Genomic DNA, 27,855 nt, shown 5'->3' on the forward strand with positions numbered 1-27,855 from the left:
ACGTTCCAGGCCGAGGCAAGACCTGCGCACAGGCCTGGTAGCATGGAGAGCTGAGTGTGTCAGAGCAGAGAGGGCAAGGAGGAGGCCATGGCCTCTGACCTCACAATACCCAGGGCCCGCTGGGCCAGCCTTGCAGACTCTGCACCCTCCTTCAGCCCGGGCAAGGCCTGGGGCCCTGGGCAGCCTCCAGGGGCAGTACCCTCCCACGGGCCACACTCTTCCCGCCGGCCCGGGGCATGTCTCTACTCACCAATTATGAGGGGCTTCGGCATCAGATAGAGAGGCTGGTGCGGGAAAACGAGGAACTGAAGCAGCTGGTGCGGCTCATTCGGGAGAATCACGAGCTCAAGTCTGCAATCAAGACTCAGGCAGGAGGGCTCGGCCTCAGCGCGCTCACAAATGGGCTTGGCGAGGCGGCAGCAGGCCTTCCCTCACGCCAGAGCAACGGTAAGAGGGAAGTGGGGCGCTGCACCAGAGAGGAGAGGTCTCAGGAAGTCATGGAGGGAGCGCCTCCCCCTTGCCCTCTCTGCTCTAACATGCTCAGCTCACCATACGATGCGCTTCCCGCCCTGGAGAAGGTGGCATTCCCTCCTGACCGGGGCGGACCTCTGGTGCTCAGAGCCCACCCACCCCTGCAGTGACCTGCGCCATCACAGGCCCGGTACCTTGCCCTCCCTGCCTGGCCCTCTCCTCTGGCCACCATCGGGTGTAAGATCTTCCTCCTTCCCTGCCTATTGAAGCCTCCACAGCTTGGCAATGACCTGACACTGCGGCGCTAGAATGGCCGCAGGTGGCTTCCTAGGTGCCGCGTCCTTCTCCGCGTCTGCACGGCATCTGAGACTCACAGCCTTGCTCCGTGCCCCTCTGAGTTCCCAAGCCAGGCTGTCCACCCACTTGGCTCATCTTAATCGAGGCTGCTCCCAGGGTCTGGGTCCAGGCCCCGTCCCTCCACCCTCAGCCAGCCCACCCACAGTGCAGCTTCAACACTCCGCTAGAGTCAAGATCCCCTCCAGATCCTCCAGGCCCAGCGAGTCACTGGAACTTCGCTCACTCCAAACTAGACATGTTTCTTACTGATAACTTCAGTCTTTCCAGCGGCTAAAGGCCCTCAGGCTGGTGCTCATTCCCCTCCTGTCTTAGTTCCCTGCTCCCTACCCACTGGGTTCCCTGGCATCCAACCTGAATGTAGCATAGAGCTGGTCTTCAGTTCCCCGTTACTGATCACGAGCACACAGACCCCTCTAGTTTTAAATGTTACACCTCTAATGACACAGACACAACCGACAGGGTAACAAAAATAATATTCTTGGGGCCAGGCACAGTGGCTCACACCTGTAATCCCAGCACTTTGGGAGGCTGAGGCGAGTGGATCATCTGAGGTCAGGAGTTTGAGATCAGCTTGGGCAACATGGCAAAACCCTGTCTCTAGAAAAATACAAAAATTTGCCGGACATGGTGGTGTGTGCCCATAATCCCAGCTACTCAGGAGGCTGAGGCAGGAGAATAGCTTGGACCCGAGAGGTGGAGGTTGCAGGGAGCTGAGATCGCACCACTGCACTCCAGCCTGGGTGGCAGAGCGAGACTCCATCTCAAAAACTAATAATAGGCCTGGCGTGGTGGCTCATGCCTGTAATCCCAGCACTTTGGGAGGCTGAGGCAGATGCATTGCTTGAGGTCAGGAGTTTGAGACCAGCCTAGCCAACATGGTGAAACCCCATCTCTACTAAAGATATAAAAATTAGCTGGGCGCAGTGGCAGGCGCCTGTAGTGCCAGCTACTTGGGAGGCTGAGGCAGGAGAATCGCTTGAACCTGGCAGGGTGGAGGTTTCAGTGAGCCGCGATCATCCCACTGCACCCCAGCCTGGGTGACAGAGTGAGACTCTGTGTCAAAAAATAAAAGGAAATTTCACTGTTCACTAGGCATGGTGGTACATGACTGTAGTCCTAGCTGTTTGAGACTGAGGTGGGAGGACCACTTGAGCCCAGGAGGTGGAGGCTGCAGTCAGCTACTACAGCTTGGGCAACAGGGCAAGACCCTGTCTCTAATGAAAGAAAGGAAAGGAAAGGAAAAAAGAAAACCTCCTGTTTCTAGACTCTGTTTTCGTACTTCCAGGCTAACCAAGCAAGCCCTCACCTCTCAGGTTTCATTCTTAAGGGAATCCTTGGACCACTTCAGATCTTCCAGCTCCCAAATGGTCAAGCTTTGAGGGTTGGGGAAGACTTTCTGGAGGAGGTGAGCCCAGCCAAGTGGTCGTGAAGGGGAAGGGAGCAGGCCACACGTAGAAGAGACTTGTACAAATGCCTGGCCCTGGGGACTGCAGGGATAAGAAACAGATGTGCGATTAAAGCCCCAACTCGTGTGTGTGTGTGTGTAATGGGGTGTGTGTGAATGTGGTGTGACAGTACGTGTGGTACACACTTATGCACCACACATACTCTGTGTAGCGTCTGGAGTGTGTGGCATGGGTGTGTGAATGAGTGTGTATGAAGGTGTGTGGTGTTGACTGTGGCATACTGCCTAGGTGTTAGCCTTGCTCTACAAGGAGCAGCACAGTAAAAAGAAAATTAAATGTGGCCGGGCTCCGTGGCTCCCACCTATAATCCTAGCACTTTGGGAGGCCAAGGCGGGCGGATCACCTGAGGTCACGAGTTCAAGACCAGTCTGTCCAACATGGTGAAATCCTGTCTCTACTTAAAATACAAAAATTAGCCAGGTATGATGGTGGGTGCCTGTAATCCCAGCTACTCAGGAGGCTGAGACGGGAGAATCGCTTGAACCCAGGAGACAGTGGTTGCAGTGAGCTGAGATTGTGCCACTGCACTCCAGCCTGGGTGGCTGAGTGAGACTCCGTCTCAAAAAAAAAAAAGAAAGAAAAAGAAAATGTAATTATTTTAATATTTAAATTTTTATTTTTTATTTATTTTGAGACAGAGTCTCACTCTGTCACCCAAACTGGAGTGCAGTGGCACAGTCTCAGCTCACTGCAACCTCTGCCTCCCGGGTTCAAGCGATTCTCCCATCTCAGCCTCCCAGGTAGCTAAGATTACAGGTGCATGCCACCACGCACAGCTAATTGTGTGTGTGTGTGTGTGTGTGTGTGTGTATTTTTAGTAGAGATGGAGTTTCACCATGTTGGCGACACTGGTCTCAAACATCTGACCTCAGGTGATCCTCCCACCTTGGCCTCCCAAAGTGCCGAGACTGCAGGTGTGAACCACCATGCCCAGCACAAGGAGCAGTATTGTAAAAAGACAATTAAATGTAATTTTAAAATATTTAAAAATTTTAAAACATAAAATAAAACATAAAAAAAGAAAATGTGGGCTGGGCGCAGTGGCTCATGCTTGTAATCCCAGCACTTTGGGAGGCGGAGGCAGGCAGATCACCTGAGGTCAGGAGTTCAAGACCAGCCTGGCCAACACGGTGAAACCCTGTTCCTACTAAAAACACAAAAGTTAGCAAGGTGTGGTGGCGGGCACCTGTAATCCCAGCTACTGGGGAGGCTGAGGCAGGAGAATGGCTTGAGCCCACGAGGCAGAGGTTGCAGTGACCCAAAATCACACCACTGCACTCCAGCCTGGATGACTAACTGAGACTCTGTCTCAAAAAAAAAAAAAGAAGAAAATGCATGAGTGTGTGAGAGGGTGTGGTGTATCTGCTTTGACAGTGTGCGATTTGTGAGTGAATGTGTGCAAGAGTGTGTATGATATATATGTGTTATGTGGGTGTTTGAGTGTGTTTATGCTGTGGCCAGGCATGGTGGCTCACGCTTGTAATCCCAGCACTTTGGGAGGCCAAAGTGGGCAGATCATGAAATCAGGAGTTTGAGACCAGCCTGGCCAACACAGTGAAACGCCGTCTCTACTGAAAATACAAAAATTAGCTGGGCATGGTGGTAGGTACGTGTAATCCCAGCTACATGGGAGCCTGAGGCAGGAGAATCGCTTGAATCTGGGAGGCAGAGGTTGCAGCGAGCTGAAATTGCACCGCTGCACTCCAGCCTGGGCAACAGAGCTAGACTCTGTCTCAGAAAAAAAAGACTCAAGAGTTACTGATAATTCAAGCTGAGGCAGGGGGTGAGGCCATCTGGGAAGAGCGTGAGGTCCTGACTGAACTCAGGTAGAGGAGTTGGCAAAGGAGCATGCAGAAAGGCAAGCGAAACTTCAAAAGTGGAATGTCACAAAAGCCAAAAGGGACAGCTTCAAAAGGAATGGTGTCAGCAAGGTAAAGGCTGCCAAGAGGTCAAGTCGGAAAATTACCAAAAATATCCACCACATTTAGTGGACAATTCATGACCTCGGTTAGAGTGACCTCAACCCCATCATAGCTGGAAGGGCCGACCAGGGTGAGGTGAAAAGTCAGTGAGAAAATGGAGAGAAGGACGAGGGAGATACTTATTCAGTAGGGTTGGCCTTGGGGTGAGGGGAGTGGACAGGGGAGGGCAGCAGCTGGGAGGGCACGGAGCTCAGAGCTTCCTTTCAGGGTGACGGAGACCTGAGTTTGTTTGTATGTGGAAGGAAGAGGCCAGAGAGACTGTTGGAAAATACTCAAGAAAAAAGGGGTACATTCTAGGGTAGGGGTGCCCTTGACTGACGGAAGAGAGTGTCTTCCACTGTCCCGGAAGGAAGCGGGAGGGAGGAGGGAGAGTGTGAGTGTGAATGCCGGTGGTGGGGAGCTGAAGCAGCTCCAGACCCAGGGCTTGAACCTTCTTTGTGCAAATGTTCTTCTCTGAGAGCAACGACGGGGCGAGGAAAGTCTGAAATAGAGTAAAAGTGGGGGAAGGCACTGAGAGAGCTCGGAGGGTCTGTCTGGATGTCTGCTCTGTTAGTGCGTATGGGATTTGCAAAGGCAGCTGCCATCAAGGTGCCTTCCCCAGCAGCACTTGGTAGCCCGAGGGCAGGCATGGGGGAGGACAGCTCGGCAGCGCTCGGGCACATCAAAGCTGCTCCGGCTGAGCCGGCAGCCAGAGCCAGAGTGTTGTCACATGGGGAGAAAACGAAGAGGCCAGTGGACTAGAGCTCTGGGGAGGCTCAGAGACCAGGTGGCCAGGAGCGATCTCTGACCGAGACAGAAGGTACCACTGTGTGGTCAGAGTGGGGAATCCGAGAGGCAGGAAATCAGAAAACATTGGCCGTCGGCCGAATTCACTTCACCGGGACAAAACAGACGCCAAGCGCTTCAGACTTGGCCCCGCGCACAGGGCAGGTGGGAGGTGCAGCCAGGGCAGCATTCGGACCGCAGGGCGTCCTGCTCCTAAGGGCTCAGGGCTCGCAGGCAGACGGGGCTGCCCGAGTAGCAGGGGAGGCAGGAAATGAGGGCCACGCTGGGAGCTCAAGACACTACAACACTAACTGCGCCGAAAACTGGCTCCTGCTCCAGTGCTCAGACCTGGGACCTCCACAGAGAGGTCGGGTGACGGGTGGGCGGCACTCAGCATGGGACAGGCGGTCAAGAAAAGAGAACTGAGGGCCTGCTGTGACCACCAGCATCCTCGCCATCCGAGCCCTCATCACGCCTTCCTCCCTGGAGCTCACACACCCCTCCTGCCCTCCCACAGCCTGCCCGCAGGGATGCAGCAGGCGGGTACCGGCAGGGGGCAGCATCCCCTTCCTTCCCGAGCACCACCCAGAACCCACGTCCGCCCCCATGACACAGCTTCCCCAACACCAGAACGTCCCTTGAATTCAGGACCTGCAAGCCCCATGGATGCAAACGGTCCCCTCAGGTCCCTCTCCCCTCGGGACCCTCCTCTCCCCTCGGGACCCTCCTCTCCCCTCGGGACCCTCCTCTCCCCTCGGGACCCTCCTCTCCCCTCGGGACCCTCCTCTCCCCTCGGGACCCTCCTCTCCCCTCGGGACCCTCTCCCCTCATACCTTGTTCTGGAAAGACCCTCCCTGGGTTAAGTGATCCTCCCACCTGGCCTCTGGAAGTGCTGGGATTACAGGCGTGAGGGGCAGCACCTGGCCCTTGCTTTTCTTTTTAACTTCGATTGTTTGATGTAACAAACCTGGCCCAGAGCCCTAAATAATTAAATAACCACATAAACGCAGCAGATCCAAAGTCCTCGTCAGGGTTCTCTTCAAGTTCTTTTCAAGGCAGCTGTACTGGAACTTAAGTTTTTTAACTCACAAATCTACATAAATTAAACACAACTCATCAATAGGTTAAGAAATCACTTGTACACATTAGAATCTAAAGCGATGGGACTGAAACCTCTTAAAGACAAGCTGACAGTGGCGTCTGTTAACTCAGGACTCTCGCTCCGCCCATGGCTGGCGTCTAGCAGTCGTGAAGCCACAGGTATCCCGTCTCCCGTCCAGGGACCTCAGCGGTGGCTCTGATGCATCACAGACTGAGGCCATCGCAGGGTGAGCAGGGCCACACTCCTCACGGCCCAGGCCTGCAGAGCCTCTAATGCCTCCCAGGGGGCACCAGATTGGCCCCTGAACCATAAGTGTGCCTTTTCTGCCACAGCAATGCCTGTGACCCCAGTGAATCTTTTTTAAATGACCGCTTCACTGAGATGTAATTCATATAACCATACAATTCACCCATTTAACGTGTAAAATTCAGTGTTTTTAGTATATTCACAGGTATGTACAAACATTACCATAATCCATCTAGAACACTTTCGTTACCCCTAAAAGAAACGTCATCCCTCTTAGTTATTACACCCCTTCCCTCTCAGCACCCCCACCCGGCTCCAAGCAGCCACTAATCTAGTTTCTGTTTGCATGAATTTGCCCGTTCTCAATATTCTATGTGCATGGAATCACGTGTGTGGTCCTTTGTGAGTGGCTTCTTTCACTAATCGTAATGTTTTCATGGCTCGAATCAGTACTCCTGGCCACCGTTAGGGATTTTTGTTCTGTTTTGCTTTTACGGCTGAATACTATTCTAGTGTATGGCTCCGGCGCGGTACCCGAGCGGTGCTAATCCCTGTCTGGCCTGTCAGGGACGGAGAATGGTGTTTGACTCATCCTGGCCCCGTCGCCTGGCCTGCCCCTCAGTGCATGCTCTGGAAATATTTGTTGAACTGAGAGCCGCTGTTCTGAGTAGCTACACTGTGCCAAATGCCCAGGAATCTGCCTGGTGCCGTGAAACCCCTGCCCGGAGTGGAAGACACGCCTTCCGCAGCTGGGAAGCGCTCACCTTTCCCCTGCAGCCTCTGGTGATAGGGAGCAGCCGTCCCCGGCCTCGATCCCAGCACATTCTGTTTATTCATTCACGAGTTGGTGGACATTTGGGTTTTCTCCTCCTTTGGGCTGTTATGAATAATGCCGCTATAACGATTCATGTACAAATTTTGTGCAGACATGTTTTCATTTCTCTTGGATGTATCTAGGCCTATAATTACTGGGTCATATGGTAACTATGTTCAACTGTTTGAGGAGCTGCCAGGTTGCTTTTCAAAGCTGCTGCACCATTTTACATTCCCACCAGAAATGTATGAGGGTTCCAGTTTCTCCAGATCCTTGCCAACATGTGTTTTCATCTGATTCTTTAAAATTATAACCGTCCTAGTGGGTGTAGAGTGATATTACAATGTGGTTTTGATTTGCATGTCCCTGACGACTAATGACGCTGAGCCTCTCTAGGTGTGCTTATTGGCCACCTGTGTATCTTTGAGAAATGTATATCTAGATCCACGTTATTTTTAAATTGCTATACAAAAATAGAGACCAGGTCTCTATGTTGCCCAGGTTTGTCTTGAACTCCTGGACTCGAGTGATCCTGCCGCCTCGGCCTCCCAAAGTGCTGGGATTTCAGGCATGAGCCGTCCGGCCCATTTTTAAACTGGGCTGTCTTCCTATTGCTGACTTGTGAGATTCTTTATATTCACTGGATACAGTCCCTCCTCAAATACATCACTTGCAAATATTTTCTCCAATTGTTTGAGTTGTGTTTTCGCTTTCTTTTTTTTTTTTTTTTTTTTTGAGACGGAGTTTCACTCTTGTTACCCAGGCTGGAGTACAATGGCGCGATCTCGGCTCACCGCAACCTCCGCCTCCTGGGTTCAGGCAATTCTCCTGCCTCAGCCTCCTGAGTAGCTGGGATTACAGGCACGCGCCACCATGCCTGGCTAATTTTTTGTATTTTTTAGTAGAGACGGGGTTTCACCATGTTGACCAGGATGGTCTCGATCTCTTGACCTCGTGATCCACCCACCTCGGCCTCCCAATGTGCTGGGATTACAGGCGTGAGCCACCGCGCCCGGCCGTTTTCACTTTCTTAATAACATCTTTTGAAACGCAGAAGCTTTCGATTTTGATGAAGTCTGATTTATCTATCGTCTCACTTGTGGGTTCTGCTTTTGGTGTTATATCTCAGAATCCATTGCCAAATCCAAGGTCATGCAGATTAACCCCCAAGTTTTCGCCTAAGACTTCTGTGGTTTTAGCTCTTACATTTAGGCCTTTACTCCATTCTGAGTTAACTTTTGTACATGGTGTGAAGTAGGAGTCCAATATCATTCTTTTGTAACATGGATATCCAGTTATCCCAGCACCATTTGTTAAAAACATTATTTTCTCAGGCTGGACATTGTGGCTTATGCCTGTAATCCCAGAAATTTGAGAGGCCGAGGCAGGTGGATCACTTGAGGTCAGGAGTTCGAGACCAGCCTGGCCAACATGGTGAAACCCTGTCTCTACTAAGAATACAAAAATTAACTGGGCATGGTGGCACACACCTATAATACCAGCTACTCCAGACGCCAAAGCAGGAGAATCACTTGAACCTGGAAGGCAGAGGTTGCAGTGAGCCAAGATGGTGCCACTGTACTCCAGCCTGGGTGACAGAACGTGACTCCATCTCAAAAAATAAAAAGATTATTTTCTTGAATGAAACTGGACCCCTCAAACTTCATACAAAAATTAACTAGGCCAGGTGCAGTGACTTACGCCTGTAATCTCAGCACTTTGGGAGGCTAAGGTGGGTGGATCACCTCAGGTCAGGAGTTCGAGACCAGCCTGACCAACATGGAGAAACCCATCTCTACTAAAAATACAAAATTAGCAGGCGTGATGGTGCGCGCCTGTAATCCCAACTACCAGGGAGGCTGAGGCAGGAGAACTGCTTGAACCCAGGAGGCGGAGGTTGCAGTGAGCCGAGATTACACCATTGCACTCCAGCCTGGGTAACAAGAGTGAAACAAAAGCAAAAATTGACAAATGTGAGCGAATTAAACTAAAGAGCTTCTGCACAGCCAAAGAAACTACCATCAGAGCAAACAGACCACCTACTGAACGGGAGAAGGTTTCTGTAACCTATCCGTCTGACAAAGGTCTAACATCCAGAGCCTACAAGGAACTTAAACAAATTTACAAGAAAAAAAACATTAAAAAGTGGGCTAAGGACATGAACAGACACTTCTCAAAAGAGGACGTTTATGCGGCTAAAAAACATACGAAAAAATCTCAGCATCACTGATCATTAGAGAAATGCAAATCAAAACCAGGATGAGCTACCATCTCACACCAGTCAAAATGGCTACTATTAAAAAGTCAAGAAGCAACAGATGCTGACGAGGCTGTGGGGAAATAACGCTTTTACACTGGTGGGAATGTAAGCAAGTTCAACTGCTGTAGAAGAGACTGTGGCAATTCGTCAGAGAACTGGAACCAGAAATACCATCTGACCCAGCAATCCCATTACTGGCTATATACCCAGAGGAATATAAATCATTCTATTATGAAGAATGCGTGCAGTGTATATTCACTGTAGCACTATTCACAATAGCAAAGACATGGAATCAACCCAAATGCCCACCAACAATAACTGGATATTGAAAATGTGGTACATGACACCATGGAATACTATGCCATAAAAGGAACAAAGTCATGTCCTTTGCAGGGACATGGATGGAGCTAGAAGCCATCATCCTCAGCAAACTAACACAGGAACAGAAAACCAAACACTGTATGTTCTCACTCATAAATGGGAGCTGAACAATGAGAACACATGGACACAGGGAGGGGAGCATCACACTGTGACCTGTCGGAGGGGTAGCGGGGAGAGCATTAGGAAAAATAGCTGATGCATGCCGGGCTTAATACTTAGGTGACGCGTTGACAGGTGCAGCAAATCACCATGGCACACGTTTACCTACGTAAGAAACCTACACATCTTGCACATGTACCCTGGAACTAAAAAAAAAAAAAAAAGATTTTTCTCCCATTGAATTGTCTTCACACACTTGCCAAAAATTAGCTGACAGGGCTGGGAGTGGTGGCTCACGTCTGTAATCCCAGCACTACGGGAGGCCGAGGTAGGCAGATCACTTGACGTCAGGAGTTCTGAGACCAGCCCAGCCAACATGTTAAAACCTCATCTCTAATAAAAATACAAAAATCTGCCAAGTGTGGTGGTATGCGCCTATAATTCCAGCTATTTGGGATGCTGAGGCAGGAGAATCGCTTGAACCCAGGAGGCAGAGGTTGCAGTGAGCCGAGATTGCACCACTGCACTTCAGCCTGGGAGACAGATGAGACTCCATTTATTTCTGGACTCCCAGGCGACCTCATTGAGCTATATGTCTGTCCTTATGCCAGTGCCACTAAGATTACTTAGCTTTGTAGTAAGTTTTGAAAATCTGAAGTGAGTCCTTCAACCTTCTTTATTTTCAATACCACTTTGGCCATTCTGGGTCCCTTATAATTATTCCATGTAAATTTCAGGATAAGCTTGTCAATTTCTATAAAGAGGTCAGCTGGGATTCTGAGAGCGATGGCACTAAATCTGTGTGTCAGTTCAGGAAGTATTTTTCTCTTTACAATATTGTCTTCCAATCCACAAACATGGCTTTTCTCATTTATTTGTATCTTCTTTAATCTCTTTCAACAATGTTTGTAGTTTACAGGAGACAAGTTTTACATTTATTTTGTTAAGTTTATTCCTAATTTATTATTTTTGATGCTCTTATAAGTTGTTTTCTCAGGCCAGGCACAGTGGCTCACGCCTGTAATCCTAGCACTTTGGGAGGCCGAGGTGGGTGGAACACCTGAGGTCAGGAGTTCAAGACCAGCCTGGCCATCATGGTGAAACCCCATCTTAAATTAAAAAAAAAGAAAAGTTGTTTTCTCGATGTCATTTTTAGATTATTTATTACAAGTATATACACATACAACTGATTTTTTTTTTTTTTTGGAGACAGAATCTTGCTCTGTCACCCAGGCTGGAGTACAGTGGTGCAATCACTGCTCACTATAACCACACACTCCCAGGCTCAGTGATCCTCCCACCTCAGCCTCCTGAGTTGCTGGGACCACAGGTGTGCGCCCCCATACTCGGCTAATTTTTGTATTTTTTGGTAGAGATGGGATTTCACCATGTTGGCCAGCTGGTCTCAAACTCCTGACCTCAAGTGATCTGCCCACCTCGGCCTCCTACAGTGCTGGGATTACAAGTGTGAGCCACCACACCTGGCCATGCTGTGTTTTCATTTTCACTTGTCTCAAAGTATTTTCTGACTTCTCTTATGATGTATTTGACCTATTGGTTATTTAAGAGTGTGTTGTTTAATTTCCACAGTTGTGAATTTTCCAGATTTCCATCTGTTATTGATTTCTAGTCTCATTCCCTTACGGTCAGAAAAGATACTTTGTATGATTTCAATCTTTTAAAACTTACTGAGACCTTCTGTGTGCCCTCCCAAATGATCTACCCCGGAGAGCGTTTCATGTGCACCTGATCAGAATGTACATTCTACAGCTGCTGGATGGAAATGCTTTGTGTATGTCCATCAGGACTGGCTCTACCCACTACTGAAATGGGGTCTCCAGCTGTTACTGCAGAACTATCTATTTCTCACTCTGATTCATGCTTTATATATTTTGAGGGTCTGTTATTAAGTACATTAATGTTAATAATTGTTACATCCTACTGTGCTGAATCATTTATTAATATATAATGTTCTTCTTTGCCTTTTGTAACAATGTTTTATTTAAAGTCTATTCTGTCTGATATTAGGATAGCCATCCAGCTGTCTTTTGGTTACTATTTGCATGAAATAACTTTTTTCACCCCTTCACTTTCAACCTATGTGTGTCTTTCTATCTAAAATGAATCTCTTTTAGGCAGCATAGAATAGGGACATGGGAGGCTTTTTTGGTTGACTGTTTTATCAATTCTGCCAATCTCTACCTTTCCACTGGATATTTTAACCTATTTAAAGAAATTCCTGATAAGGAAGCACTATTTCTCCCACTTTGCTATGTATGTATATATGCACGTATATATGTATGCATGTATGTAGAGTCAGGGTCTCACTCTTTGGTCTAGGCTGGAGTACAGTGGCTCGAGCTCAGCTCACTGCAGCCTCCGCCTCCTGGGTTCAAGCAATTCTCCTGCCCCAGCTTCCCAAGTAGCCGGGATTACAGGCGTCAGCCACCACACCCGGCTAATTTTTGTGTTTATAGTAGAGACAGATTTCACCATATTGGACAGGCTGGTCTTGAACTTTTGACCTCAGGTGATCCACCAGCCCTCAGCCTCCCAAAGTGTTGGCATTACAGGTGGGAGCCACCATGCCCAGCCTGCTGTTTATTTTCTGCATGTCTTGTATTTTTTCCCCTCAATTTCTCTTTTATTGTCTTCTGTGTTTAATTTTTTCTGGCATACCACTTTTATTCCTTCACCTGGTTTTGTTTTCTGTATATTATAAAGTTATTTTCTTAGTGGTTACCCTGGCATTACAATAAACATCTTAAATTTATAACAGCCTAGTTTGAATTAATAGCAACTTAGCTTTAATAGTATGCAAAATATACATACAGTATATAAATAATGCATAGCTCTGTCCTCCCCCTCTATGTTACTGTTGTCATAAGTTACATCTTTATATAGTATGTGCACATTAGCACACATTTATAATCATTGTTTTATACATTTGTCTTTTAAGTCATATAGGAAAAATGGGAGCTACAAACCAGAAATACAATAATACTGACTTTGACATCAGCATATGTAGTGACCACTACTGGTGTTATTTTTTCATATGGCTTCTAGTTGCTGTCTGGTTCCTTTCATTTCAGCCTGAAAGACTCCCTTTAGCGTTTCTTGTGGGCAGGTCTACTGGCAATAAATTCCCTTAGCTTTAGTTTATCTAGGAATGTCTTAATTTCTCCTTCATCTTTGAAGGACAGTTTTGTGGAATATAGAATTCTTGTTTGATCTTTTTACTTTCAGCAGCTTAAATATGTCAAACCACTACCTTATGGCCTTCATAGTTTTCATAGTTTCTGATGAAAACATTGCTGTTGGCCAGGCGCGGTGACTCACACCTGTAATCTCAGCACTTTGGAAGGCCGAGGAGGGCAGATCACCTGAGGTCAGGAGTTTGAGACCAGCCTGACCAACATGGAGAAACTACATCTCCAATAAAAATACAAAATTAGCCAGATGTGGTGACTCATGCCTGTAATCCTAGTTACTAGGGAGGCTGAGGCCAGAGAATTGCTTGAACCTGGGAGGCAGAGATTGTGGTGAGCCGAGATCATGCCATTTCACAGCCTAGGCAACAAGAGCGAAACTCCGTCTCAAAAAAAAAAGAAAGAAAGAAGGAAAAAATTGCTGTTAACTTTTTTTTTTTTTTTTTTAGACAGAGTCTCACTCTGTCACCCAGCCTGGAGTGCAGTGGTGCAATCTCAGCCCACTGTAACCTCTGCCTCCTGGGTTCAAGCAATTCTCCTGCCTCAGCCTCCCAAGTAGCAGGGATTATGGGCGTGCGCCACCACGTCTGGCTAATTTTTTGTATTTTTAGTAAAGATGGAGTTTCACCATGTTGGCCAGGCTGGTCTTGAACTCCTAACCTTGTGATCTGCCCACCTCAGCCTCCCAAAGTGCTAGGACTACAGTGTGACTTACCTCACCCAGCCAAATTTACTGTTAATCTTACGGAGGATCCCTTGTAGCTGATGAGCCACTTCTCTCTTGCTGCTTTCTTTTTTAGAGAGATATAGTTTCACTATATTGCCCTTGCTGGTCTTAAACTCCTGGCCTCAAGCAATCCTCTGGCCTCGAAGATTCTTTCAACTGTCTGATTGTAATGTATCTCAGTGCAAATCTCTGTCGGTTTATTCTACTAGGAGTTCATTGAGTTTCTTTGATATGTGTATCTATGTCTTTCCCTAAATTTAGAAAATTTTCAGACATTATTTCTTCAAATATTTTTTCTTCTTCTTTTGTTTTTTTCTTTTGAGATGGGGTCTCACTCTGTCGCCCCAGGCTGGAGTACAGTAGCATAATCCTGGCTCACTGCACCCTCTATTTCCCAGAACTGGGAGGATCACTGCTTGAGAATTGCTCAAGCAATTCTCTCCCCTCAGCCTCCTGAGTAGCTGGGACCACAGGCATGTGCCACTATGTCTGGCTAATTTTTTGTATTTTTGGTACAGACAGGTTTTCGTCATGTTGCCCAGGCTGGTCTTGAACTCCTGGGCTCAGGCAATCAGCTCACCTTGGCCTTCCAAAGTGCTGGGATTACAGGTGTGAGCCACCACGCCTGGCCAATCTCTTCAAATACGTTTTTCTGTTCCTTTCTCTTTCTCCTTCCAGGACTCCTGTTAGTGCATGTGGGTGTGCCTGACAGTGTCCCAGAGGGCCCTCAGGCTCTGTTCATTTTTCTTTCTATTCCTGAGACTGTATAATCTCAATGGACTTAGTTTCAGGTTTGCTGATTCATTCTTCTGCCCGCTCAGAGCTGTTGAATCCCTCTAGTGAGTTTTTCATTTTAGTTATGGTGTTTTTTATTATTTTATTTCATTTTATTTTTTGTGATGGAGTTTAGCTTTGTCACCTAGGCTGGAGCGCAGTGGTACAATCTCAGTTCACCACAACCTCTACCTCCCAGCTTCAAGTGATTCTCTTGCCTCAGCTTCTCGAGTAGCTGGGATTACAGGCGCGCACCACCATGCCCAGCTAATCTTTGTATTTTTAGTAGAGACAGGGTTTCACTACGGTGGCCGGGCTGGTCTCGAACTCCTGACCTCAGGTGATCCACCCGCCTTGGTCTCCCAAAGTGCAGGGATTATAGGCATGAGCCACCACACCCGGCCAGTCACAGTATCTTTTAGTACTGGAGTTTCTTTCTGTAATTGATATTCTCTATTTGGTGAAGCGCGTTCTCCTAGTCTCCTTTAGTTCTTCATCCATGGTTTCCTTTAACTCTCTGATCATATTTAGGACAGTTGATTTAAAGCCTTCATCTAATAGGTCCAGTATATGTGCTACCTTAAAAATAATACATATTAATTTATTTTCTTCCTGTAAATGGGCCATACTTTCTTTTTATTGAATGCTTTTTAAGCTTTTGAAAACTGGACATTTGAAACATTACAATGTGGTGACTGGAAATAAGGTTATTCCTTCCTCCCCACGGTTCGCTGCTGCTTGTTACAGGTTGCACTTGTTTGTTTACTGACTTTTCTAAATGGTTTTCCATAAAATCTTTTTTTTTTTTTGTCCACATTACTCCTTCTGGTGCCAGCAAGCCACACCAGGAAGGCAGGCCACCAACCTTATGGCCATCACCGATCCAAAGAATGGGAGATAGTAGGTGACTGAGGACGGTGACTTCTGCGTGTCGTACGCACGAAAGAGATTCCCACGAGCACACACCACAAAGAATACGGTCATTACAAAAGTAGTTTAGAAAAGTCACTAAATAACAATAAACTACGACTTATAACAAGCAGCAACGGCAAAGCCTGGGGAGGAGGGCGAATCTGATTTCCAGGGTCACCAAGCTATACTTCCAATGTCCAGCTTTCAACAAACAGGAAAAAAAAAATCACATACCAGGAAAGGAAAGTTAGGCCAGCTATGGTGGCTTACGGCTGTAGTCCCAGCACTTTGAAGGGCTGAGGCAGGCAGATCACCTGAGGTCAGGAGTTTGAGACCAACCTGGCCAACATGGTGAAAATTCGTCTCTACTAAAAATATCAGAAAATTAGCCGAGCATGGTGGCGGGCGTCTGTAATCCCAGCTACTCTGAAGGCTGAGACCGGAGAATCACTTGAACCCAGGAGGCAGAGGTTGCGGTGAGCCAAGATCGCACCACTGCACTCCAGCCTGGCAACAAAGCAAGACTCTGTCTCAAAAAAAAAAGAAAGGAAGGAAGGAAGGAAAAGTTAAAATGCCACAATGTTTTCTTACCAAAATTAAGCAGCTTCTTCCTTAAGCAGTCCCCCGGTTATTGTAAGATTTTTATTAGATTCTGGAGACCCAAAAAAAGTTAACGCTAATCATTTTTGCCAGCTTAATTGTAGCTTTGGTGGAGGGCTGAAATTGTGGAGCTCCCTAATCCTACATTTTCAGCTGCAACCCGTCTGGCTAGTTTGAGTCCAGAGGGAAAGACAAAGGCGGCACACACATCCTTACTCACGGGCGGTGAACGCCGATGCGGCTGGTCCTGCAGACTGCTGTGGACAGCACACGCGGGCCTCAGTGACTCTGGGTCTCCAGTACCCCCATCTGGGTTTGGTTTTCTCTTTTTATTGTATTTTCCAGCAAGCAGTACCCAGAGGGCTGAGGTTTTCTTTTTTTTTTTTTTTTGAGACAGTTTCACTCTGTCACCCAGGCTGGAGTGCAGTGGTGCAATCTCAGCTCACTGCAACCTCCGCCTCCCGGGTTCAAGCGATTCTCCGGCCTCAGCTTCCTGAGCAGCTGGGACTACAGGTGCATGCCACCATGCCCGGCTAATTTTTTGTATTTTTAGTGGAGACGGGGTTTCACCGTGTTAGCCAGGATGGTCTCGATCTCCTGACCTCGTGATTCGCTTGCCTTGGCCTCCCGAAGTGCTGGGATTACAGGCGTGAGCCACCGCACCTGGCCTTGGGTCCTAAAACAAAACTTTCCAAAAATTCAAGACAATAAAATCGTAAAAGACCAGACCGGGAGTGGTGGCTCACAACTGTCATCCCATCATTTTAGGAAGCTGAGGCGGGAGGATTGCTTGAGGAGTTTGAGACCAGCTTGGGCAACAGAATGAGACTCCTATCTCTAAAAGTAAAAATAAATACATAAGTAAAAGAGCAGCTGAATGGATTGTGCAATTTTGATTTATTTGTTTGGAAAATGGAACTTAGAAGTGTTTGGGTTTTTCTGAGACAGGGTCTCATGCCGTCACTCAGACTGGAGTGCGGTAGGGCAATCATGGCTCACCGTAGCCCTGACCTCCTGGGGTCAGGTGATCCTCCCACCTCAGCCTCCCAAGCAGCTGGAACTATGGGCACATGCCACCACACCCAGCTAATTTTTGGAATTTTTATACAGACAGAGTTTCACCATGTTGCCCAGGCCGGTCTCCAACTCCTGAGCTCAAGCAATCTGCCCACCTCAGCCTCCCAAAGTCCTGGGATAACAGGCAGGAGCCACCATGCCCAGCCCAGAACTGAGAACTCGAAAGGCAAATCAAATGACACAACATCTCACCACACATCACGGAGTATTAGCGACAGACACTCTCTGGGGGACATCGGAACACTTCCAAGGAAGCCTCTAAAATGTCTATTTCCAGGAAAAAAATCAATCATAAAGACTTATGTAATAGGGTTTTTGTCATCAGGGAACACAGGAATCAATTTAAATGCCCAGCCACTGGGACAGGCTTAGTAAAAACTGGCGTGTCTAGACGAGGCCTCTGCAACTACAATAGTGCCATTCGCAAAGACTCGTGATGCCGGAGCCGCCATGGTGTGTGTCTGGTGAGAAGAGGCAAGGTACAGAAGGACATGTGATCTGTGCGACCACCACCTTTGTACACAGCCTGTTGATCACGAGTTTTACTTTTTAAAAATTATTGGCCAGGCACGGTGGCTCACGACTGTAATCCCAGCACTTTGGGAGGCAGAGGCGGGTGGATCACCTGAGGTCAGGAGTTCGAGACTAGCCTGACCAACATAGTGAAACGCTGTCTCTACTAAAAATACAAAAAATTAGCTGGGCGTGGTAGCGGGCACCTGTAATCCCAGCTACTCGGGAGGCTGAGGCAGGAGAATCACTTGAACCCGGGAGGCAGAGGTTGCGATGAGCCGAGATTGCGCCGTTGCACTCCAGCCTGGGCAATAAGAGCGAGACTCCATCTCAAAAGAAAAAAAAATCATTATTTTGAGATTGGGGTCTCACTCTGTCGCCCAGGCTGGAGTGCTGTGGTGCAATCATGGCTCACTGCCGCCTCGACCATCCCAGGCTCAAGTCACCCTCCCACATCAGCATCCCAAGTATCTGGGACTACAGGTCCATGCCACCACGCCTGGCTAATTTTTGTATTTTTTGTAGAGACAGGGTCTCTCCACATCTCCCAGGCTGGTCTGGAACTCCTGGGCTCAAGTGATTGAGTTTTACATTTTTAAATGGTTAAAAGAAGACAATTTCGTGACAGAAGAAATCCAAAATTTAGTGTTCATCTATAAAGGTTCATGGCCATGCAGCCTCCCTCATTCACCTCTGGGTCACCTGTGGCTGCTTCTCACGGCAACGGCATGCTTGAGCGGTTGCAACAGAGACCATGTGGCTGGCAAAGGTGGCAATGTTTACCTCCGGACCGTCACAGAAAACGCTTGCCGCCTCCTGCTCTTCATACGCACGGTAGAGAAAGTCTCCAAGGCAACACACACTCCTCGATGGAGACCAGCCGTGGGATGGCGGAACTATCTGTAGCTTTTCATCTACTCTCTGTATTTCCATTCTTTCTCTGTAATGAGCATGTACTGCTTTTATACCAACAACAAGAGTGGAACTTTTAATGAAATCACATACTCACAAAAACCTCTGCTCTCCCACCGCTCCTGCCAGCAGCTGCACCCCGGGGGATCTGGGGCTTCGCCCCTAATTTCAGTGAAAGGAGCACTCCTCCAGGACCCAAGGAGAGCAGGCTCCCTGGTGCGGGGAGAGAGCATAAAGCCATGTGTCTGGGACCGGGGCGTGTGAGCAGCTCTGACCCGCATCCCTGTTCAGACCACGGCAAGCCACGCAAGGCAGGAACCATGCATGGGGGCCGGGCCACATGAAGCTGTGCCCATTGCGGCACTGAGCCCCTGAGGAGCCTCCACCGGGTGGGGCTCATCCCTCCCCACAAACACAGTGGTCAGGAGGCCTGGGCCCTCTTCTCTCCACCGAAGAACAGAGGGGCCAACTTAGTGACCTGAGAGTCCAGCTGCTGGGAGGCCCTCTGCTGGGCAAGGGGTGGGCATGGTTGAGAAAAGGGCAGAGGGAGGTCCCCATGGCTGGGGGCAGCAGGCAAGTGGAGAACTGAACCAAAAATCAGGGCTGGAGATGAGGCCTTGGGGAGCTCTCCCAGGATCCTCTGAGCAGGCAGAGATCCCCCACGGAGGCAGAGAGGCCACCACTCTGGCCTACCTAAGACGTGAGGCTCATCGGGGCCAGGTTGGACCAGTCAGCTCATCGGGGCCAGACCGGCACCACGGCCAGGCCCTACCACAGTGGGAGAGCCTGCGCCCACCCCCCGCTTCGCCTGGAGGGGCTCCCCTGGGGTCTCAGTGCTTTCTCTATGTCCCCAGGTGTCTTCCCGCCCCCGTCCCCAGCAGTGGCAAACGAACCAGTCCTGGAAGAAGTGGGGATCATGGCCTTGGCACCTCTGGCCGAGATGCTAACCAGCTCGCAGCCCAGTGCCACACCGGGCTCCTTCATGAGCCCCCTGACAGGCCCCCTCAGCACGCTGCTGTCCGGCCCAGCACCCATGTCACAGAGCAGCCCCCTCACCGGCTTCCTGACCAGTGCTGTGGCAGGGCCCCACGTGGGTACAATGGCCAGCTCCCTAGGCCTGCCCTCCACTGGCCCCCTGACTTCCAGCAGCCCCCTTGCAGGTCCTGTGACCGTGTCCCAGAGCAGCCCCCTGATAGTCCCTGTGACGGGCACAGTGGCTGTCTCTCTGAGCAGCCCCCTGCTCGGCTCCACTGCCGCCCCACTAGGGGTCTCTCAGAACCTGCTGGCCAACCCCATGAGCAACCTGGTCCTGCCAGAGGCCCCAAGGCTTCGGCTGGCTGAGCCGCCCCGCGGAGGCCCCTCTGGGCCCCACTCCGCAGCTTGCATGGTGCCCTCTGCCACCACCAAAGGTAACAGGGTGGTGGGTGGTGGGTGGCAGAGTGGTGGGAGGGCTGTGCCCCCCCCCACGTCACTCTAATCCCCCTCCTTTCATTTCTGTCCCCTCCACATCACTAGTCCCACTCTCCACCGAGGCCCCCCGGCCAAGCCAGGACCCAGAGCCTCTCAGCACGCCGTTTGCAGGTGCACCCCTCCAGGCCTCCACCCCCGTCGGAGCCATAGGCACACCTGCTCCCTCGACGGCCTTCTCCTTCAACACTTCGGATGCACGGGCCCAGCCCGGTGCCACCCAGGAACGAGTGGTCCCTGCGTCCATCCCCACCTCCTCCACCACCTCCCCCACGGTCACTGTCCCTGCCTCTGCCCCCGCCCTCGCCCCCCAGGTTGCCACCAGCTACACCCCCTCAAGTACCACCCACATCGCCCAGGGTGCCCCCCATCCCCCCTCCCGAATGCATCATTCCGCCACCCGGAACCTGCCTGCCCCCAACCCTCCTCCACACAACGCCCACTCCCCACCTCGCACCTCATCCTCCCCGGCTTCAGTCAATGACTCTCGGGGTCCACGCACCACGGAGCCGTCGAGGAAGAGCATGATGGAGGTGGAGCGGAAGGTGGCCCACCGCAAGACGAGCAAGTTCCCTGAGAGCCCCCGAGGTCAGTGACACTGCAGGCTCTGCATGGGCGGGGCTGGGCTGCTGACCCCGGCCCCTCTCACCCCCTCACCTGGTCTGACCAGACCCTGTGTCCCCAGAGTCAAAGCAGCTGGCCTGGCAGCGGCTGGTGGGTGAGATCGCCTTCCAGCTGGACCGCAGGATCCTGTCCAGCATCTTCCCAGAGCGCGTGCGACTCTATGGCTTCACCGTCTCAAACATCCCAGAGAAGATCATCCAGGTGTGTGGCCAGGAGGCCTGCAGGGACGGGGGCAGGCTGGCCCATGAGGCGTATGGGGACCCTGCACTCCAGCCAGGACAAATGTGCCAGGACCTGAGGAGGCCCTGGGGCAGAGGAAGCAGACCGCTGAGTGCCAGCGGCCAGCAGGCGTTGGGGCATAGGGCAGGGGGAGCCCACGGTCTCCTTGGAGGAAGGGAAGGTGGGGGCTTTCAGAACGGTCCTTTGCCATCAGGATGGCCTCCTCTGTAGACACACGTGGAGGATGACACTTCGCCAACATGCCAGAGTGCGCCTCTGTGTCACGCGTGTCAGGCTGTGGAGGGCACGGGGAAGCCAGGTTAGGGGCGTGCGGACTGCCGGGCAGGGAGGGTGGCTGCATCTCTACTTACTCACCGCCTGGGCTTCCCTTGAGAAAAAGCCCCACTGCATCCCCGGCCACTGTTTCTCTCCAGCGGTGTTTATCTGTGGGTTGCTGGCCTGCGTTTGCCTGAGCAGGAGCTGTTGTGAGCTCCGTGGGTCCGGGTTTGAGCTTTGCCTCTAGTTAAAGCATCCTTTGGTTAGTTTTTGTTTGTTTGTTTTTTGAGACGGAGTCTCGCTCTGTCACCTGCCCAGGTTGGAGCATTGGCGCAATCTCAGCTCACTGCAACCTCCACCTCTCAGAGGCTGCTTCAACCTCTCAAGTAGCTGGGATTACAGGCGTGCACCAACATGCCCGGCTAATACTGTATTTTTAGTAGAGATGGGGCTTCTCCATGTTGGCCAGGCTGGTCTCAAACTCTCAACCTCATGTGATCTGCCCGCCTTGGCCTCCCAAAAAGTGCTGGGATTGCAGGCATGAGCCACTGCACCCAGCCTAATGTTTTTTTAAGAGACAGGGTCTCGCTATGCTGCCCAGGCTGGTCTCAAACTCCTGGCCTCAAGTGATCCTCCCACCTCAGCCTCCCAAAGTGCCAGGATTACAGGTGTGAGTCACTGTGCCCAGCCTGCTTTTTATTTTTCTTTGTTAAGTTGAGCACCTGAGTCTTTATCTTATTTTATTTTTTCTCTTAAAAAAAATACATTTGGGGCTTTGCAGTTTCCTCTAATCAGGGAGATATTCAAAATATTTAGCAACTGCTGCAACAGAAACAGCAGCCAGTTACAGTGGGTCCTGGCCTGGGGAGCAAAAGCAGCACGGGGTCCCAGCAGGGCTCTGTTGCTTACCAGCTGGCTGGGAAGTGCTGCTGTGACCTCCCTGCAGCCACGGTGGTGCAGGCACCTGCCACATCTCCGGCCTCCCTCGGAGCAGCACTCAGGCTCCCTGCCACAGACTGTCACAGGTGGGCAGAAAACACTGTTCAAAACGGCACTGGATTTCCTCTCTAACCCTTAAGTCAATTAGGATTCATTCTCAGTTTCTATCATTGAGGAGAGTCAACCTAAAAAGAAATGCAGAGAGACAGGCTCTCCAGAATCAGTGAGCTGATCTGGGAATCAGAGGACTACAGTCTGGGATGTGCGTGCTACGATGGATCACAGGCATATCCAGAGGGTGTGGGGAAAGGGAAGCTTTTAAAGACGGAGGCATCCGTGTAAGCTGCCTTGAAACCAAGTTCGGAGGCACAGGCGAGTGGCGTTGAGCAAGCAGTGTCTCGGAATCCTGCAGTCTTGAGGAAGTTGTGGTGGTAAGTCCTGTTACGGGCCTGCGTGTGGAAGGACTTCATGGCCTTCCTCTACTGCAATTTTTTTTTCCTTTGAGACAGAGTCTCGCTCTGTCACCAGTCACCAGGCTGGAGTGCCGTGGCGACATCTTGACTCACTGCAACTTCCGCTTCCCGGGTTCAAGCAAATCTCCTGCCTCAGCCTCCCGAGTAGCTGGGACTACAGGCACGTGCCACCATGCCCAGCTAATTTTTGTATTTTTAAGTAGAGACAGGGTTTCACCATGTTGACCAGGATGGTCTCAATCTCTTGACCTCGTGATCCACCCGCCTCATTCTCCCAAAGTGCTGGGAATACAGGCGTGAGCCACCGCACCCGGCCCGCAACTTTTTTTAAGATGGGGTCTCGGGCCGGGCGTGGTGGCTCACGCCTGTAATCCCAGCACTTTGGGGGGCCGAGGCAGGTGGATCACGAGGTCAAGAGATCGAGACCATCTTGGTCAACATGGTGAAACACTGTCTCTACTAAAAATACAAAAAATTAGCTGGGCATGGTGGCACGTGCCTGTAATCCCAGCTACTCCGGAGGCTGAGGCAGGAGAATTGCCTGAACCCAGGAGGCGGAGGTTGCAGTGAGTCGAGATCGCGCCATTGCACTCCAGCCTGGGTAACAAGAGCAAAACTCCGTCTCAGAAAAAAAAAAAGATGGGGTCTCACTCTGTCACCCAGGCTGGAGTGCAGTGGCACAATCATGGTTCACTCAAGTGGCCCTCCCATCTCAGCCTCCCTGCTAGCTAGGACTACAGGCATGCATCAACACACCTGGCTAATTTTTTTTTTTTTTTTTTTTTTTGAGACAGAATCTTGCTCTGTCACCCAGGCTGGAATGCAGTGGTGCAATCTCGGCTCACTGCAGCCTCTGCCTCCCGGGTTCAAGCAATTCTCCTGCCTCAGCCTCCCAACTACCTGGGATTACAGGCATTCGCCACCCCGCCCAGCTAATTTTGTGTTTTTAGTAGAGATGGGGTTTCTCCATGTTGGTCAGGCTGGTCTCAAACTCCCGACCTCAGGTGATCCGCCCGCCTCGGCCTCCCAAAGTGCTGGGATTACAAGTGTGAGCCACCGCACTGGCCTACTGACTACATTTTTTCATTTTTTTACGTAAGTGACTCTATTCTGATACCAGCGACTTTCACAGGTGTTTTTGGCTGTCTTTGAATTGATTTGTAATGCACCTGTCCTGTGCTCAGACAGTGACTCTGTGACACCTGCTGCCACTTTCTTGCTGTGGAGCACGTGACAGTGTCCCAGGAGCTGCGCGTAAGAAAGGCCTGGGTGCCGAGCACAGGCACGCGCCTCTGAGGACAGTGTGGACACGGTCACACGTGCCCTTCCCCACATCCCATCAACACTGGGTCCTACAGACTCTTCCGCTACTCACTTCTCTCGTCCTCCACACCTCCCACGGGTCCGCAGCCGCCTTCTCCCTGCACCCACTCACTCCTGACTAGTGTCAAGCCAGGTGCACACCAGGCAGTCCCGAATCAACGTGCTCTCCTGGGAAGGCATTTAGTAAATACATAAAGCAATAAATAGAAGATAGAGGCGGCGCATGCTCGGGGAGCAGGGCAGTGAGAGATGGGGGCACCGCCCTGCAAGCTCCCCACCCGGATCTTGGCCTCATACTTCATCTTGGGTGCCCCGCCTTGTCTATTCCTTGAGGGAATATCTGTAAGACAGAGTGGCCTGGTGCTCAGTGCTCTTGCAGGTGGCACTGTGATCTCCTCCACATCCCCGCAGGGAAACTGAGGCTCAGGCAGAAGTGGTGCAGAAGCAGCCGCTGAGCATGGCTGTCCACGGGCCCTTACTCCTGTGCTGAACCTCAACGCTGTCTTCCTGCCCCCAACTGTGCATACTGTTCATCTGCCTAGAAGCCTCAGGGGCCGAGAACCTACAACTAGGGAGACAGGTCCATCCCAGGCGCATCCAGGCAACAGCGGCGCTGAGCACATGCTCTGGGAGCACTTGGCGGAGTTTGGGGTCACATCAACTGGGCCCAGTCCTGAGTCCAGCCCCACATCTGGTGCCCTGCACGTACGACCGGCCTGGGAGCCTTCCCCAAGGGGTGGTGCCTGAACAGGCTGTCCGGGCAAGGAGCAGGGAGGAGTACCCCCAGCAGGGTGGGGACCAGCAGGGCAGGCATCTGGGACACAGTGGGACACAGCTGGACGTGCAGGGACAGATGGGAGTCCCTGGAGGGAGGCCCTGCCCCAAGTGTTGCAGCAGTGGAAGTGGCAGGAGGAGCTTGGGCAGGGATAACCCACTTCCACTTCAGACCCGTGGCTCCGTGGGCCTGTGCAGCAGCGGGCAGGACTAAGCCTGGAGGCGGGGGCAGCTGCACCTGAGACAGACAGGCTGCAAAATGAAAACAATTCCAAACTTAGAACTTCAGAATGGTGCCAGAGAGCACTGAGCTGGGCGCTGGGCTTTCCACAACCATCCGGGTCACACACCCAGAGGCGGTGGCAGGCAGGGTGGGAGGAGGCTGCCTTCATGATTACATGCCTTAGGACAGCACCCAGTCGCTGCTGGCTGTTGGGGGGACACAGGCCATGAGGAAGTGAGTTGACACTGACCCAGATGTGCTCTTCCCAGGCCCTGGCCCCGGGCACCGAAGGAGACAGGTAAAGCAGCCAGGTCCCTCGGCGCTGAGGCCAACGCTTGGCTGGGGTTGTCAGTTCAGTGTTGGGGGAGTAAACAGAGTCCCCCGGGGACTAGAGGGTGCTGAGGATGGAGGCCAGGGTGAGGAAGGCGGGGCCTTCAGAGGCTGAAAGGGAGCAGATCAGGGAGCCAGGAGGGGGCCTGGAAAGGACCCCAGACCCCTGGGTCAGGGGACCCTGTGTGCCTCGAGATGCCCAGCCGTGACCCCTGTCCTCAGTTCCTGGAGACCTCAGTCCAGCTGCAATCCCTGGTGGTGGGTTGGGGCACCCTCTTCTATCTTGTGGCTGAGGCCCCCTAGGAGCTTTGGGAGCCACTGCCCTGCCCAGCTCGGGCCTTGGAGACCTCTCTGTCAGGCTCTGCCCACGGGGCTCCCGTCCTAGACCCTTGAAGCCTCTTCCAGAACCTCCCCACCGCACGCCCCTCGGATCCTGGCCGTCTCACAGCCTCACTGCCCCTTGGTCTTCCCCTCGCCTGCCTGTGTGTGGAGGTGTGGCAAGGGAGGGTCCCTGAAGGCGGCTCTCCCCACAGGCCTCTCTGAACCCCAGTGACCACAAGCTGGACGAGGAGCTGTGCCAGACGCTCACACGGCGCTATGTGAGCATCATGAACAGGCTGCAGGGTCTGGGTTACAACGGGCGGGTGCACCCTGCGCTGACCGAGCAGTTGGTGAATGCCTATGGCATCCTGCGAGAGCGCCCGGAGCTGGTGGCGTCCCACGGCGGCTCCTACACCGTGGACTTCCTGCAGCGCGTACTCGCGGACACCGTGCACCCCAGCATGCTCACCGATGCGCTGCTGCTGCTCTCCTGCCTCAACCAGCTGGCGCATGACGACGGCAAGCCCATGTTCATCTGGTGACGCCGGAGCTGGGCGGTCCAGGCTCGCTCAGCCCACACCCCTGTGCACGGCCATTAAAGCTTCTACCAGCGCTGGCCGTTGGGCCCGTGCCAGCACTCCTGGGTGGAGCTGCCTCCTCTGGGGTGGCTCACCAGGCCCCCGCACTGCGCCCCTTCAGTCCTGCCTGCCCTGGAGGTCCATGCCCATCCCAGGCCCTCTGCAAGGGCCCCAAGAGGCCAAGGCTCAGCAGTGGTCTGTGAGGGGCTGGTCTGAAGGCCCCCAGCCTCCCCTTCCATGGCACTGAAAGAAGTCAGAGCTCCTGGGACTGGGATAGGGAAGGGAAGGAACCGGGAAGGAGCAGCAAGGGAAGGGCTGTGCCTCTGTACCTGCTGAAGCCGTGAGGGACACACTCAGTGCAGAGCAGAAGGCAGAGGTGGGACGAGACAAGGACGTGGGTGGGGGTCCCTGCCCCCATACTAGGCCAGGCCTGGGGGACGTTCGAGGGAGAAGAGCCAGGGGAAAGCAACCTCACCCCAACCTGCACACGGAGCAGCCCAGCGAAGTGGCGGCCCCTTCCCAACACGTGCAAGGCCATTCCACAGGCCCCGGAGACTCTGAGAGGCATTCAGAGCTGACAAGGGCAGACCCTACCTGCTGCAGGAGCTGAGGAGCACCAGCAGGATGGGGAGGCAGCCCAGGGGCCACCCACAGTGCACTGAGGGCAGATGGGGTGCTGGGAAGGGCTTGTGGAAAGTGCAGGAAGCTGAGGGGGCTGGCCAGGATGGGAAGTCCCCGGGGAGGAAGACACGTGCAGGGTGGGAAAGCCCAGAGGGGCCTCGGCCACTGGGTAAGACAGCAGCAAGCCACATGCAGGAAGGCGAGGAGGCCAGCTGCGACGGGAAGGGGGGTGAAAACTCCAACTGAGGAGGGTCCTGGAGCACCAGCGCTTGCCAGTCAGAGAGGATAGCAGGAGGCAACAGTGGACCCACAGGGTCTGGGTTCCAATGGGAATCTTTCAGCAACCAGCAAGGGGTCCCAGGACCGAGAGGGTATGCAGGGTGTGCCGGCCCTGCCGGGATGCCTGGACTGCTGAGCTCTGCCCTCCCCACGCCTAGGCCTCCTGAGACTTCAGGGGATCCAGGCAGACACCCAAGCTCTTCTCAGTCGCTGGGAAGGGCAGCCGTGACCCAGACTCCCAGGGCTATTTAACACACTTGCAGCAGCTGACCGCGGGACTGCGTGCTGGCTCACGCATCCAATCAGACGTCCAATTAGACAGGTGGGAGGGGAGGGGAGCCTGGGGCTCCTGGCTGGCCAGTGCTGGGAACCGACTGAGAGGATGCCCGAGGGCTCGGCGACTGGGGAAACGCTTCAGTCAGGCTCGCGTGCCCCGGTGGAGCGAGCGGCGCGCGCAGGGCAGAACCGACGGTCCCTCCCTCTAGATTGGAAGCTCCATGGGGCAGGGCCACAGGGCCGTCACCACTGCGGGCTCGCCTTCTGGGGGGCTGTGCGGGGCGCTGGGCAGGAGTCCATCCCTCCTCGGGTGTCAGGTCTTTGAACTCAGGCGCCCCGACACCGCGGGGCTGCAGAGAGACGCGTAGTGGGTGGGGTGGATTCTGCCGTCGGGGCAGCCGGGGTGCGCAGCCTGTTCCGTGTTCACCTGCGTGGGGGTGAGTCGATGCAGCGCACACTGCTCCT

General features: G+C 52.2%; 1 protein-coding gene across 2 annotated transcripts; it reads left to right on the plus strand.

Moving 5' to 3' along the window:
- On the plus strand, positions 1-26,334 carry SPATC1 (spermatogenesis and centriole associated 1). Of its 2 annotated transcripts, XM_012473346.2 has the most exons (5): positions 1-447; positions 19,522-20,076; positions 20,183-20,722; positions 20,820-20,959; positions 25,849-26,334. In XM_012473346.2, exons 1-5 carry the CDS (start codon positions 237-239, stop codon positions 26,176-26,178), a joined length of 1,776 nt encoding a protein of 591 aa, XP_012328769.2. In that variant the 5' UTR covers positions 1-236; the 3' UTR covers positions 26,179-26,334. The 2 variants fall into 2 exon arrangements, with proteins under 2 accessions (XP_012328769.2, XP_012328770.2); XM_012473347.2 differs by lacking the exon at positions 20,820-20,959.
- Positions 26,335-27,855: the final 1,521 nt, after the last annotated feature.

This window comes from Aotus nancymaae, unplaced genomic scaffold, assembly GCF_030222135.1.
Source record: "Aotus nancymaae isolate 86718 unplaced genomic scaffold, 86718_ANA_hifiasm-v0.15.2.pri h1tg000036l, whole genome shotgun sequence".
Classification (NCBI taxonomy): Eukaryota; Metazoa; Chordata; class Mammalia; order Primates; family Aotidae; genus Aotus; species Aotus nancymaae.